The sequence below is a fragment of the Odocoileus virginianus genome, chromosome 11, assembly GCF_023699985.2.
Source record: "Odocoileus virginianus isolate 20LAN1187 ecotype Illinois chromosome 11, Ovbor_1.2, whole genome shotgun sequence".
In the NCBI taxonomy this organism is placed as follows: Eukaryota; Metazoa; Chordata; class Mammalia; order Artiodactyla; family Cervidae; genus Odocoileus; species Odocoileus virginianus.
Genome location: NC_069684.1, coordinates 69,367,716 through 69,382,772, shown reverse-complemented (window position 1 = coordinate 69,382,772; position 15,057 = coordinate 69,367,716). Strand labels below are relative to the sequence as shown.

Genomic DNA, 15,057 nt, shown 5'->3' with positions numbered 1-15,057 from the left:
AGAGCAGGGTGCAGTCATTTGTTGTCCTTATCTTAACCTTCTCACCATTTTCAGAAACACTGAGCCTTGACGTGCTGGGTCCCTAAGGACATGGTCCAGAAATGCTCAGCAGAACTACAGGGCACATTTTCAACCTGCTTCCCTTTATCCGTCCCCCATATTCGGGCATCGTGGACTCCAACCAGGTCATGTCTCTGAACAGTATTTATTTCCTAAGGGGAAGCAGGGGCTATGTCCAGCTATGTCCAGTCTCCAGCCTTGTATTCAGAAGCCCACACTGCCTACCCACAGTACCCTCTGGCATATTTGCAAGTTGCACGACTTGGTCAGGGAATTTGGGATTAATATGAGTCATTAGACGGCTACTTTCCCAAATTAAATAAGAAGCCACAACACTAAATATGATCCTGAACATTTAATGTCTGCTGTTTCAGAAGACACCTTAGAGCTTGAAGAACTTTCAGGTTAGACTTCTGCTGGTGACTGCCGGTCCTGAGGGTGCTGTGTGGATGGACAAGGGCCCTGCTGGAGGGGCAGGGCCTGCAGTGTGGGTGGGAATGGGAGCCCCAGCTCTGACCTCAGCTCTGTCACTAATGGCACATTGACCACGATGAGCCACTTCCCTTCCCTAACAGGACTGGATTAGAGGGTCTCTATGGCCCCCCCAGCTCTGCTGGTCTATACATAAATAATTAGCAGAGAATGTAAGCTGCTGATTTTCCATAGGAATTGAGGAAATCAAAACAATTTGCAATCATGTAGACAAAGGCTTTCAAGAGTTTCTTGGTATTTACAATGTCTCTAGGCTTGAGTTCCCAACTCACTGGTGGCCCAGCCCTGACTTCAGTCCTGTGCAGATGGAGATCCAGAGCAGGAAAAACAGGGATCTCAGAGTCAGGGCCCATCATAGTTTATCACTGAGTTTAACAAGCCTTAAGGACAAGACCCTCCCCAAGGGAAGTATGATGTGTAGATATTCATCCCGCCTCCACAGACCAACAAGAGTGTCAGGATGTGTCTGATCCTCAGGACTAAGGACAGTGAGAGGGCAGCAAACAGCCTCCTTGGCCATGGGCCTCTGTCTAGAAGGCCAGAAGAGAGAGGGGACTCCAGCAAGGTCTGAGCCAGTCTCCATCCACTGTGGGGATTCTGGGAGACCCACGTTTCATGTGACTCTGTATTTGCCTAATGTCATGGGAACGTCTATTGTCTCATTTGACTATTTTTCTCAGGCTCAGCCATGCCTCTCCACTCAGTTCTGGCTAGGCTGAACTCTACCCAGCATAAGAAAAATTTCAACCAGAACAGAATTCTGAGCAATGACTCCTTGTGTCATATAAATAGCGTCAGTGATATATACAGCCTATAAAACACACACACACATACACACACACACACACACACACACACACACACACACCCTCCTGTGGAAATCCTCTTCAGGATCATTTGTGCAGGCACTGAGGACTTCCCTGTAGCTCAGACAGTTAAGCATCTGCCTGCAACGTGGGTTCGATGCCTGGGTCAGGAAGATCCCCTGGAGAAGGCAATGGCAACTCACTCCAGTACTCTTGCCTGGAAAATCCCATGGACAAGAGGAGCCTGGCAGGCTACAGTCCATGGGTTCGCAGAGAGTCGGACACAGCTGAGCGACTTCACTTTCATTGGCAGAGCTGCCGTGAATATAAGTGTGTGCTCCAGGCTCTCCCTCAGAGAGAGGAGGCCGTTGGAGAGGAGCTGACCCCTTCCAGCTCCTGAGTCGCGAGGTGGGGAGGCTAAGTCGAGCTCTGCGTCCCACCTTGAGTAATGGGGTGCGGGGAGGGGGCTGTGTGGGTTGGGCTGGTGGCCAGTGGCCTACTCCTTCAACAGGCCCAGCTTCTTCAGAGCCTCCCTTCTGTGTTCATCCGACACCCCCTTTGGGGAGATCCTGACGCTGACACAGGGGGGCCGGGGCAGCTTGTCTCGGCTCTGTCCCTGGTAAGAAAGGTGCTTGGGGCGCCCCTCCTGCTCCAGGTCAGCCAGCTTGCCCACCTGGATACCCTCGAAGTCCTTCCCCGTGCCCAACGAGGCCGGGCGCGGCCGGGAATTACGCAAGACGCTGGGCGAGATCCTGTCTGGCAAGGAGCCTTTTTCCAGAGAGCTGCTGGTTTGGGGGCTGGGGGCTTTCTCCGCTGAGAGGTAGCTGCTCAGCCCGACGCCTGACCGCTCCAGGGTGCTGGACTTGAAGCTCATCTGTCTGAGGCCAGGGACGCCGCTCTCCTGGAGGGTCAGCCCGCAGTCTGGCTTTTGCTGGGTCAGGGGACTGCGTGCCCGCGGGCCCTTCGGGACAGGAATTGGCGTGGATTTGGCAGCTGGAGCTGTCCCCTGAGTGGGCTCCTGGGAGGGAACCAGAACCTTGTCTGGAGAAGGCGGCTGGGCCAGAGCTGGCGCTTTCCCGGGAGAAGGGCCCCGCGTGGGTGCAGGGGCCAGGGCCCTTCCGGGGACCTGGGCTGGGGCCGGGGACACGGCCTGAGCGCCAGTCTCCTTGAGCCTGACGGAGGGCCTGCTTAAGCGGGGGCTGGGCTCCTCCTGGTCCTGCGGCAGCCCCAGCTTCTCCAGCGCTTCCCTGCGTGCTTTCCTCTGCTCCTGCAGGGAGGACGAGGCGGGGCTGGGGTCCCCGGGCGCAGCTTCCGAGCGGCGGGACAGCCGGTTTGGGGGGTCGCTGTGGAAACTGCTGCGGCTGCTCTTCAGGATAATGTTTGGCGGCAGCTTCCGGGGCTTAGGGGCCGTGATGGGGGCCGGCCGGCCATTTGGATGGCCCCCAGAAGGGACGGCCGCATCTCTAGCGCCTGCATCCCGAGAGCACACCAGGGGAGGAGGCCGAGGTGGTGCAGGTTCCCCGGTTGAGCCTTTCTCACTGGCTTTTTGGGACATGGCCTCTGGAGCCGGCTCCCTGTTTCTCTGGGAGCTAAGTGATGGGTGGGCCTGGGGCCTGGGGCTCAGCTCCCCTGGTCCTCTGGGCAGGCTGCCTTGGCCACGCTGCTCGGGCTGGGCGTCCTGGAAAGCCTCCGGAGGGGGGATGAGCGCCCCGGCCAGCTCAAGGGCAGCCTCTGGGGGCGTGGCCAGTGCCTGGCTGGGCTCAGGGCTCTGGCTGACCCTCTCTGTCTCAGGTCCCGAGACAAGTCCCTCGGATCCCCCTCGATTAAGGCTGTTAGTCAGGGTGGTGCTTTTTCTGAGGTTCTGGTTTCTGCCGATGTGGATATTTCTGGGGAGGCTGTTGGAGCCAGACCTGAGGCCCAGGCTTTGGGGCCTGGGGGGATGAGCTGAGCTGAATGGAGTCACTCTTTTTGGCTCCGGTCCTCGGACAGTTGTCTCCTCTGGATGTCCTGTAAGAGTCAAGGAAACAAGTGAAGAAGAGTAGGCAGTGAGGACCCTGATGTCAAGGGGAAAGAAAGTGCTTCCCAAACTCTGATCTCCGGTCCTCAATGGACGGGTTTTTGTCTGTCTGTTGTTGCTGTTTCTTTGTTCTTGAAGGACAACACTTTTGTCTGGATATCATTTAGACTGACAGATCAATCCTAGCAGATTTCTTTCAGCCAAGGATTAGCATTTCCCAGTGGCTGGGGAAAGGGCAGCACAGACAGGTCTGTGTCCCTGACTCAGGCTCTTCCTAACCTCTACAGATGCAGGATGGCTGGGATTCAGGACAGTCCCTCTCCCGGGTAACTGGGTCCAGTGGGAGCACCGAGCTTGAAGAGCATCAACAGGTGATGTGCTCCTGCCCCACCAGGCACCTGCCTTCCTCCACCTCCACTGTCTGTAAGCGCTTGGATGACTCTGGAATGGCCACAGCTGTCCCTGCGCCACAGTGTGATATGGGCTCTTCCCTTCCAGCGAGGAAGCGTAAGCATCAGGCCCACTGGGCCAGGAAATCAGCGCCAGGCAGCAGGGGCAGTCCCACGTCCCCACTTCCTGCTGTATCACCACAGACAGAGGGTCTAACATATTGTCAATAAATTTTTGCCAAGTGTATGAAGAAGTGGTTGCAGTCCTAATACCAATAGGACTGTCTTCTTGGGATATATGGCTACACTTACATGCCACCTTTGTCTCCATCTCCTGAGCCTCATCATCATTCCATGCTCTCTCACAAGGCCCTCAAGATGCCACCCACTGAAACTAAGGGAGCCCCTCCCTCTTCTTATCTCCTGCAGTCTCATCCTCTGGGTCACCCAGATTAGCTCCCCAGACTGACTCAGGTTTTCCAGAGCCAACCACCCACCCCTCCCTGGTTCTCTCCCCCACCGGTGGTCAGATGGCTTTAGAATGTCTCCAGAAGAGAGTGGGAGCCGGTCAAATCCCCTTCCCTCCCAGACTTTTGATACTTCACACGACACAAGAAGCTGTCTTGGACAATCCCTCCTTCCCTCCAGGGACAAGGCTTTATTCTAGCCGCAAGTAGAGAGAAGAGTGCTTGTTCCTTCTTCTGCCCATGACTCTTAGAGCAGAGGGCAGACGAGAGGGAAAGTGGCCAGGAGGATGTAGTGTTTTTTGGTTGTTTAGACAGTCTGTCTTACCCTGGGGGGCAGGCTGGGTCAGGGGAAGTGCTCGGGGACCTCGGGGAGTTGTGGCTTGCTCAGACTCGCCAGTGGACAGCCCGCTGTCAGCCTCGGCGTCCAGGGAGCCAATGGTTTCCTCCAGGAATAGCAGACACTCCTTCTCTTCAGCGGACAGGAAGTCGTAGCTGCTGTCACTCTGGAGTGAGGAGAGGGCGGGGGAACTGTGACAAGCAGCTCTCCAGAAACTGGTGGGGCCCAAGAGCCACCCTGCCTTGGGGAAGGAATGCCGAAGAGCCGGACACCTCCCCACCGTGCCACTCTGCAGACCTGCTGGAGCTGCTTCCTGAAGCCACGAGCACCGGGAGGGCAGAGCCTGTCGGGCTGTGGTCCCCCTGGCACCCAGCTCTGACAGCTGGGCAGGCTGACTGCGAACGGCTTTTCATGTGCTAAATCCTGAGTGGAATGCTTATGGGCACAGATTAGAAGGTCCCGGGTTCTAATTCTACTTCTGTGTGACCTATGTCAAGTGCTTCAAATTTATGTGTAACATAATGATTTGATTTTAAACCTGAAGCAATACCTAAACTGGTATTGCTTTGAACTTTTCAAAGTACTTTTGCATCCTTGATGTGGCACGTCAAGGACAGTATGAGGACAAACAGGAAAGACAGTCCACTACTCGCTGCCAGGCCAATAGGAACAGTGGCACGACTAGTCACAGATAAATTCACTAAATAATTTATACTTGACTTTGAAATGCATTCCATGCAGAATTTTTTTCCCCTTGTGTATTTACTTTCCTGATGGCATTTGGCTCTGGCTAACATTAAAAAAAGTGTGCATTTCTTAAGCAAATATTAACTTAAGGGAGGAAGGTGGACAGACTGGTATGGGCTGTGGGGAGAGCAACTGAGTATTAAATATTATGCAGAAATTGAGATACATATTTTTATTATGAAAAAGCACACAGCCATGTTTGGAAGAACAGGTTATGGCCATTTCAGATGCTTACTGCTGTGTTCTGCAAGGCCAGGAAGATCCATGGAATAGTTGCTCTTCAAAGTTGAAGGTTGAAGGGAGGACGAAAAGGGCAGATGGGAACACAGGAGATTTGGCCTGAGTCCCTTCTTAGCGTCTCTACCCCTCTTCCTAATGTTTGAATCACTGCAGTTATATATTCTTCAGACCCATTCAGATGGCCAGGAAAGACTTTGAGAAAACCCTGAAAATATCTCAGGCAGAGGGGAAATGGTTGTTGGGATGACTTTTCCAGTCCCTCAGGCTCCATAAGGAGTCATCTGTCAGTTGAATGAGGGAGACCTAGATGTCAAGGAAGTCCCAAATATAGCCCTTAGAAGCCTTGATGCTGGCTCCAGAGGTTCTGTGAACAAAATCTTCTTTATTGCCCTCTTCTTCCTAAAATAGTCTTGCCAAGACTCCAGCTCTGAATTTGTCCTTTGTAGATGATTCATTCTGACAACCTTTAATTCCTGCCACATTCTGTGTCCAATGCTATGTAACTATTCATGTTGGTCTCTGCCTAGCAGACAGGAAGCTATCTCTGTCGCCCCATCATCTAAGGTCAAAAAGAAATTATATACAGATTGTCTGCACTTTCAGCTTTTGTGCTTATGTGCTGCTTTTTCTACTCCATTTTTACATGTCAAAACTTACCAACTATATTAAACATCTTCAACATTCAGTAGAGATCATTATGATCTTTAAACTTTCAAATATCTCTACATACAGGATATAGAGCAATCAAGTATACATTATCAAGGGTTATCATGTATATGATGAGCACCCATAGCAAAAGAATGCTTACATTTGGACATAGGGCAGACTTATTCTTTGACACCAATCTTATAATAATTGAGATTTAAATCCATGCCCAGAAAAACTACAGTTGATTACATGTCACAGATAAACACAATGATTTTGGAAGATTCTCAGTCCCTACTTACAGACAGGCTATTTCTTTTCTAGATAGAGGCAGGTACTAACTGCTTTACCTTGTATTTCATTTATTCCTCTCAAGAACCCTACGAATTCGGTATTAACATTATCCTCATCTTAAAACTGAAACTTGGAGAAATAAAGTAATTTGCCCAAGATAATGGAGCTTCTAAGTAGAGAACCCAGATCTGCTTGGCTCCAGAACCCAGGCTCTTAACTGCTCTGTGCTCTTTGACCTTTGTTAGAGACTGAAGTGAGGCTGTTCACTGCAGAGGACTTGAGGAGTCCACAAGGATCTACATTCTGTTTCCACCGTGGCCTGAGATCAATGACCCATTCTCTCATCTCAGTTAAACCTCCCAACCTAATGCGAACTGGGAAAAAGTCTCATTTGTCTTATTACTCTCTGGGGTTGTCCCACCCTATTCTCTATAGAAGCGGGAGTGACTCAGAGGCAAAATCCTGCCTGGCGTGATTCACTCCCTGACGAGGAAGATGAAAGACAAGGAGCGGTGAGCAAGGCCGGTGGTGGTGGGCAGGGCAGGGCAGGGAGCAGAGAGCAGGCCAGGCTGCAGACAGAGTACGTACAGATCCAGAGCGCGTGGAGGTGGTGCTCATCATACTGTCACAGCTGCTGACGCGGGTGGCGGGTTCCAAGCCAGGCCCTGCTGGCCACAGCTCGCTCTCGGGCATCGCCTGAAGCAAGGTGCAGGGGTGGTGAAAGGGGCTCCCAGAGGGGAAGTGAAGGGAAGTGGAGAATGTCCCAGGCTGGGCCTGAAAAGAGAAGAATCAAAGCCACGTGTGAGCTGAGCCAGGCTCCAGCAAGGCTCTGCATAGGCCCTGGAGCAGCGTGGTACCCGGGACACGAAGCAAGCAGAGAGCTGGAAGGGGCCATGCTCAGCCACACCCAGACCCCGACCCCAGCCTCACCAGGGACACACAAGCTGGACACGCACATGCAGGAGGACGGACTTAGGTGGTGGAGAAGCAGTTCAGCAGAAGGGAGCCTCCATCATTTCTCTCTCTTTTTTTCTCTGGACCAGGGAACTTAACCTAGATTTTTATTACTAGCATTGGTATTACAGGGGTTAAACCTTGGGTTCTGGAGAGTAGCTAGATCTGGGTTCCAATTCCAGTTCCACCATTTACAGTGATGTGATTTGAGGCAATTTACTCTGAGTCTGTTTTTCCTCATTAAATAGGGTTAATAATAAGATTAAATGAGAACAGTTAGCACAGTTTAGTTGGTAGTAAATTAGCAAATGCTTAAGGAATAAATGAGTAACTACTACTGTTTTTGTAATAAGAAAAAGACAAGATCCAACTTGGATCAAAGTAGACTGAAGCAAGGGAAACAAAAGTTTTTTTTTTTTTAAAGGAACAAGGGCGTAATAGTACCTACCTCAAAGGGTTGGCATGAATTTATAATGAGATACTCCATTTAAAACACTTTGTGCAGTGTGCGGCCCTGTAATTGTCAGCTGCTACCATATCCACATCATCAACATCAACGCGATGACTCCCGCCACAGCCACCATCATTGCCCAAGTCTGGGAGGTGTGTGCAAGGCACCCAGTGGCTGACACAGGCCTAGTTCCTCTCTCATGCATCACCCCCTCTGAGGCTGCACTTATTCCCAATGAGGGTCCCTAACCTGTCTTGCATGAACAAGAGCAAAGTCCTAGGTGGCTTCCTTCCAACTCCAACTTGTAGGGAAAGAATGGCTTCAATTTCACTGTGCCAACAGAAATAGCAAAGGAAGGTTAGTGCCATCTATCTTCAGGAAGTCCCGGGGTTTTTCATATTCCCGTTCATGGGGAAAACTCCACCAGAGTTGGAAAGGCCAAAGGTGACTCTCCTATATTAAAATGAAATTCTAGAACAATTAAGATTAAAAGACAGTTCCAAGATCAAGAAAGGACATGGGGAAAGAGTTTAGAATTAGAATACAGTTTGTTGGATTCTGAATCCATGGTTTCCTCATAGTGTTGTGTCTTATTTTCTACCATCTTTCCTACTCTCCCAGTACGAGGTAAAGTGTCCTGGAAAATCAAATTTTATTTGACATATTGAGATTTGGGGTTTAGATTCTAGGGCAGGTTATCTTTTCAGCCTGTACCAATAATTGCTTCCAATGCCAAAGTCAGGTTTGGGCTGTGCTAGGGGTGCCTGTCAACCACCTCGAGCTGACAAGCACAAGGTCTCTCAGAGCTCCTCTCCTGGCAGGGAGGAGGCCCTCAAGTGCCACAGGTAGGGAGGGGCAGAACAATGGAGAAGGAAGAGGGACGATCTCTTATGAGCAAGGTATGTGTAGTTCATGAGGATCTAGAGCCTCTTAGGAGAGACAGAGGGGACCAGAGGGGACAGAGATGAAGCCCAGTGATGAATCAACCCGGGTGAAGACAACTCCTGGGTTTCCTTCACGAGTTCCTTCACTAGTTCCCCATTATCCAAAACCCCAAAGAAACAAATGTGAGAAGTCATGCGAGATGAGGTTCAGTCACCTCAGCTAGCCTCTCCATTAATGACTGACTAGGTCACTGACTTCCAGAAGTACTAACTCATTTCTAACATTCTGTAGGTTTGAGACCAGCAAAGAGGATCATCTCTCATCTCTCATTCATTAGCCTAGGCACACGGAAGGCACTCAAAAAATGCTAGATGAAGAAACCTGTCGTTCATTCTAGAGTCTGCTGAGTTGCACGGTTGGAAGGTTGCTTTTTTTGGCTTCTAAACTATTACTGCAAGCTCTTTTTCAAATATTTTATTTCCCAGAATATATGTGGTTTAATGGAGTTTTGGGAAACTCTTTCAGTTACAGTAACATTTATTAGCACCCAGTTGGCCCTGGGCATGCAAACTTTACTAAGACAAAGGTATTGTTTCCAAGAAGTCAGTGTAGATCCAAGGGTCTGTTTTATTGGCTCTAGCTTTCCTATCTGTAACATTGGGGCAGTAACTGTTAAAAGTGACTCACTGTAATTAATGGAATGTTCTCTGTGAACAGATATGCAGATGCTGCCTTTTCCTTTCAGAAAAAAATTACTGCCTTGTTCTTCCAAGCACGTGTTGGACTTTACAGGGGTTTGCTAGCCTCTCCTTCCTCCCAGGGCAGCCTAACACACTCTCACTTTGGAACCAAGGATGGCTTGAAGCAGCTGGAAGAGATAGAAACAACATGAACAGCACTGCTTCAAAAAACTCAGCAGGGTATAGCTTATAATGTGCTTTCAGATATGCTAATTGAGTTTTTTAAAAAAACTGCTAGCTTAGGCAGGATGGGATATTTTCTCCACTTGACAGCTAAGAAAGCTGGGGTTCTTTCTAACTCCCCTTCCTATGGGAAGTAGGAAACGATCCATATAACTGCATCTATGGGACAGCCCGTGGCTCCCAGCCCTTCTAGAGGGTATCACAAAGGCTTTCCACACGCAAGAGGGCCATGTACCTAAAGAAGGACCATTGGCCACCCCTGACTAAACACTGAAAACCCCAGGAACATCCTCTTTTGATTCAACTTTATGCATCCAGGCCAGCTTTTTGTCCCAACAACAGATATTTCCAGAGTAAAGAAATGACATAAACTGTTGCTGACACTCAAGTAAGCACAACAGAATCACCACAGAGATTAACCTGGACCTGAAACCAAAGCTGAATGAGCCCCAGTGTGCTTCCACCTCCCTTCCACACCTAGTGTTCTGATCCCAAACGTCTGAACCGTGAAGATGTCTTCTCTTCTTCCCACTCCCTCTCCAGGCTGACCTGACCTGGATGCTGCATTTCCTTCCACCAACTTTACAACCTTGAAACTTGTGGGCTGTTTCAGGGCAGCCATTTTGAAACCTGAGGTATTTCTACTTGATAAGCGGAACAACAGGCAAAACACTCAAGGTGAGAGTTTGGTATCTTTGAACACTTGACCTCTTTGGGCAGCTTGAGGGGAGAAAGGAATGGATTAAGAGATGTGCACAGCCTGTATCAGCGTCACCCGTGCAAAGGCATATTAAATATTAACCACTCCCTGAAGCCAGCCAAGCCTTGGAGGAGAGTAAAAAAAATGGCATGTGGCATTCTGGCATCTGGACGGGGTGGGGTGGGAAGAGGGCTCCAGCCCACTCCTGTTTGGCTCCTCTGTACCTCCTGAACAGTCTGAAGGCTCCCTGGTCACCCTCCTCCCATGAAACCACCCCCAAATCCTCTAAGAACTCATCTCTCTCCCTAGTGGTCAAAGAGGTTTCCTATCTCCAGGTCTCCAGGTCTCCTGCTGACCAGTCAAATGTGCCTTGGACTGGAGAACATCCTAAGGAGGCCAAGAAGACTAAAAGTTGCGCTGTATGCGTATCCCTCTCCACAAGCACATGGGCAGGTTTCCATGTAAGTTTAGGCAATTATATAATTGCCTCTTTCACCAGTAGATTTGAGGGAGAGTGGGGTGGAAACATCCCCTGTGCAGAGGGGCTTTGCTTGACATCACAGCTCATCCTTATTGCTGACAAGGTCACCATCTGTGGCAGCCCTCAGTCACTGAGCTTGGTGGGCTGGTTCTGGGGTGTGGGCTGAGCTAGAGCCTAAAGGTTCTGGTGCCAGGAAGAAACCCAATTCAGGGCTTGCGTGCCAGGCTCTGGGATCCTGGCACTAGGTCTTCCCACTTCCTTTTTCTGGAAGCAGGAGGAAAAGGCGTCAAGTTAAGGAACAGAGTGTTAACTCCCACAAGCTAGAGGATGGAGAGCTGACTTGTTACCCTGACTTGGCTTCTACACTCAGCGTCCGTGTGCGGGGAACACTGCCGCACATACTGCCAGCAGGACACCTGAAGGAATGCAAAGAGAAACCACGGCACTGGTCTGGTTCTCCTCTCTGGATCCTGCCACACTGCTTCGGCCTGAACCCCTCTCGGAATTCCTACTAGACTTGACATGCTATGGTGAAGTATTAACGTGGGTGGGGCCCTGGCACAGCTGAGTAGCTTCCAGTTTGCCAGGCCTTGTGTCTATTAACAGGCAAAGTAAGAAATTTAATGAGGTTGAACTCAAATAGGCTTGACTTTGCAACTAGATTATCCATGGGCTTCCAAAGATGAGCTGGTAACCTGACTTGGAGCTTTTCCAATGTAACCAAACCTCACATCACCTTACAAACAACCTAGCACGGCTCACACCTTACACACCCTTCCACAAGGAGCTCCTTTATCATGCGCGCGCACACACACACACACATACACACACACACAGAACACACACACTGCACCTTTTATTTAAATAAAGATAGACATTGAGTTGATAAAGCTATGGGAAAATTTCCTGTTAGAAATGCAATGGAAAACCAAAGCACTGTTCCTCCCCGGGGCGATTTTCCATTTCTACTCCGTCTACTCCAACTATTCTCTTCCAAAATCACAACTCAATTTCAATTGCTCAGAGATGGAAATTTCTAAAGCAAACTTGTTTTCTTTTCTTGTTGCCTGCACAATATGCTTTACCCAACCTAAACAGGCAGATGAAAAAAAAAAAACATGCATCTCAGCCCCGGTCTTCAGAAAAGCACACCCGTCTCCAGCTATTAACCTACTCCGGTGCATTAAGGGCTCAGAGAGTCGAGGAAGAGAGAGGAAAGTCCCCCAGTTGCGTTATAAAGGGCTCAACTCTGTAGCTCTGGCTTCCACGAAGACCCCGACTCCTGCTGCAGAGTAAGCAATAGTTGGTTAGTAATTAACTCACCTTCAATGGGCGGGTGACTGAAGAGAGGAAAAGAAGAGAATGCCCTCGTATTGCAAAGGGCGGAGACGGAGAGACAGCGTGCCCGGTCTCCTACTGTTTTCTTCTTTTGACCTCTTTCTGACTTACCTGGACAGGTAAAGGCTTCATCCGCGCGGCCTCACCCCGCCCTGCCCGACTCCCAGCCAATCCCCGGCCTCCCTCCCCACGTCCGCTTCCAGCTGTTTCCCCGGGGAGGGAGCGGGCGGGGCGGCTCGCTTAGCTAACCGCCTCTGGCCCCCCTTCCCTCGCCGAGAGCCAATAGCGAGCCTTTGAGCCCAGACGAGGGCCGGCAGGAGGAGCCGCTGGTTTGGGCAGAGGCTTGGACGAGAGGAGGCATGTTATCCCTTTCAGGCGTCTTGCTACAGAGAAACGCAGTCCAGTGGGCAGTGTGCTTTTCCATGCGCCTGTTTGAAACTTGAGTTTCTATCTGTAACTGCCTTCTTCGTCTCGAAGTATTCTTCAAAGTAAAACTCCTTTGTCTTTTCCAGTCTTTCAGAGTCACTGTCGTCCTTAAGTGTTTTCCTCGCGGCTCCACTCAGGACCACGGGTGAAGGCGTCTAAGGACAGGGGCGCCGGCGCTGAGACACCGTGACAAAGACCTTCTGGGGGGAAATAAAACTGCTTTCTCTCTCAAGAGGTCCCTATTCTGAGAGAAAAAGGGACCGGACAGCCTGGAAAGAGAGAACACGTACGCCGTCATTTGGGTCTCTGGTCTTTTAGCTGTGTGTGGAAGGTAGCAATGAATATGAAGAAATACAAACGAAGGAAGCTACCAATCAGTTCTGCAACTCGTATCTGCTTCCAATGGCAGATTTCTGGCACCTGTAGTTAAAACATCCGGAAGAAAGTAGGGCGAAGACACTAGGTGAAAGAATCTAAAGCTTTCAGGAAGGAATCTTCCTCCAGGAATGGCGATCACTTTCACCAGATATACCTTTTGCGTGGAAACTGGATCTTCCTGGATATATGTTATCCTCGATACCAAAGGGCAGGAAGGAAAATTAAAATCAATGCACATAGTAATTGCCAACGTTTTGTTAAGCTCTTGTTATGCACTGGGAATTGTGCTGTGCTAAGCATTTTCATACATCATTTCATTTATGATGAAAAGTAGGCACTATTAATATACAAATTTTTACAAAAAGGAGAAATGACTTGCTCAAAATCATGTAGCTACGACATGGCAGAGCACGGATTTCAACTTAGGCAGTATGGTGTCAAGTTTGCCTTGTATCAATACGATGCCAATCAGTCTCTATTTTGGAGAAAAATCCTAAGTAGGAAACGTGAAGTACACAGATAATGTGCAGGTCTAATTCTAATAACTAGATTCACCCTTCTTGCCTCATTTCTGTCTTGCAGCTGTTCCTGTCCTTTAGCACAAGAATGACACAGGGCTTTCATCTTTTCCCTGTGTGATCTCTGCGGTTGTGATCATTGCAGGAGGGCAGTGATCATGGGGCTAACTTACAGAAAAGGCAGGCAGGACTAGTGAGGAGAGAGGAGGTTTGAGGAAGCCTGGAATAGCTCAGCACCTGTCAGTGCATGTGAATAGCAGAGCTGACCGAGCATTTAGTCAGCTGACTGATGATCTCTCCTCCTGATGTGTCATTCAAATATGTATGATGTCATAATACTAACAAAACAGGAAGGGCATCTCCAACTCAGAAGTTCAATGCAACCAGAGTTACACCCAAGGATTCAGTCACTGAAGCTGATCCAGCTTCATAGGTGTGCGGTTTGAACATTTGCTAAAAAAAAAAAAATGAATTGACTTATGAGCATTAACCTCAAAGATGAGAGGAGGCATAGTCTTGTTTGTGAACAGTTTTTCAGTTTATAGTAAAATTAGAATAATTAGGAAGAGCCCCTATCTTTTCCCAGGTAGAAGTAGGGACATAGACAAAATGATCTTACTATTGCGCTCTTTCCTTTTTTAAAAAAATTTCTTTTTGAAAATTATGAAATATTTCAGATACTTTGGCATAGCAGACAGCACTGTACCTAATACCCAGTTCAAGAAATAGAACATTAACATTACAGTTGAGGTTTCTTACAAACTTTGGTCCTCACTCCTTCCTGCCTCCTCAAAACAGACACACACTCCAGCTGAAACAAATCGCTATTCTGAATGTGGTGTTTTCCATTCTCCATATCTTTAAATGTTTTCCTTGGAATCTTGCTTGATTTTTCTTTGCTTTCTTTACTTTGGTGCAGGAGAAATATCAGGTCTCTGAGTTTCCAAGAGAATGGGAAAGGAGGCCTGGACTATGGGAAGGAGAGGATTTCCAAAGTTAGAAGCAGCTGAGAGACTTAAGGCTCCGTGGTTGATGTAGGTCATCACTTGAGAGGAGCGGATGTTAATTATTTGTATGTGAATTCCTGTTTGATGACCTGACTGTGGAATCTAATTACAGTCCAGGGCACCGGACTCATCGGTCTCCTCACTCCTCCGTCCTTGCGTGCTGCTGCGGTACAGTCATCTTCTCGACTGTCAGAAACTTGTTTATTTCCTTTTTCAGTACAGCCTCCTCTTTGAGGAAACTCACTCTTTCCTCTTTGGGCTCATTATAAAGTTGGACTTTCTGCAAAATACAGTGGACCTCCATCTAACCATTCATGATACTTACCTATTCACATTACAGCCACATCCTAGCAATGCCTTTCTTCTCCTTTTCCTCTCCAAAGGAAAAAAAAATGAAGTCACTTTGAGCTTGTATTACCACCTACCCTAGGAAACACTGGGTGCCCACTATGTTCACAGTATAGGGCACAGTACTACATGCTAGGTCTCTGAAAGAACCTCT

General features: G+C 49.0%; 1 protein-coding gene and 1 long non-coding RNA gene across 4 annotated transcripts; one reads left to right on the top strand and one right to left on the bottom strand.

Moving 5' to 3' along the window:
* Positions 1–400: 400 nt before the first annotated feature.
* Positions 401–13,850, bottom strand: C11H1orf116 (chromosome 11 C1orf116 homolog). 3 transcript variants are annotated; one of them, XM_020914456.2, is made up of 4 exons: positions 12,338–13,850; positions 7,083–7,268; positions 4,557–4,734; positions 401–3,365 (listed from the first exon to the last, which is right to left on the bottom strand). In XM_020914456.2, the coding sequence occupies exons 1-4, from the start codon at positions 12,356–12,358 to the stop codon at positions 1,855–1,857; spliced, it is 1,896 nt and encodes a 631-aa protein (XP_020770115.2). In that variant the 5' UTR covers positions 12,359–13,850; the 3' UTR covers positions 401–1,854. The 3 variants fall into 3 exon arrangements, with proteins under 3 accessions (XP_020770115.2, XP_020770116.2, XP_020770118.2); XM_020914457.2 differs by having other exon boundaries at positions 12,212–13,849; XM_020914459.2 differs by lacking the exons at positions 7,083–7,268; positions 12,338–13,850 and adding an exon at positions 12,212–12,296.
* On the top strand, positions 8,457–11,778 carry LOC139037543 (uncharacterized). The gene is made up of 4 exons (XR_011490425.1): positions 8,457–8,526; positions 10,251–10,385; positions 10,743–10,868; positions 11,163–11,778. It is a non-coding gene; the product is annotated as an uncharacterized lncRNA (long non-coding RNA).
* Positions 13,851–15,057: the final 1,207 nt, after the last annotated feature.

Bases quoted from the DNA above. Each gene is read 5' to 3' on its own strand.
- C11H1orf116 (XM_020914456.2), bottom strand. From the start codon at position 12,358: ATGAAGCCTTTACCTGTCCAG. The intron at 7,269-12,337 runs GTAAGTCAGAAA...TTCTCTTTTCAG, and splicing joins TGAAGCCTTTACCTGTCCAG to GCCCAGCCTGGGACATTCTC. The intron at 3,366-4,556 runs GTAAGACAGACT...TGACTCTTACAG, and splicing joins GACCCAGCCTGCCCCCCAGG to GACATCCAGAGGAGACAACT.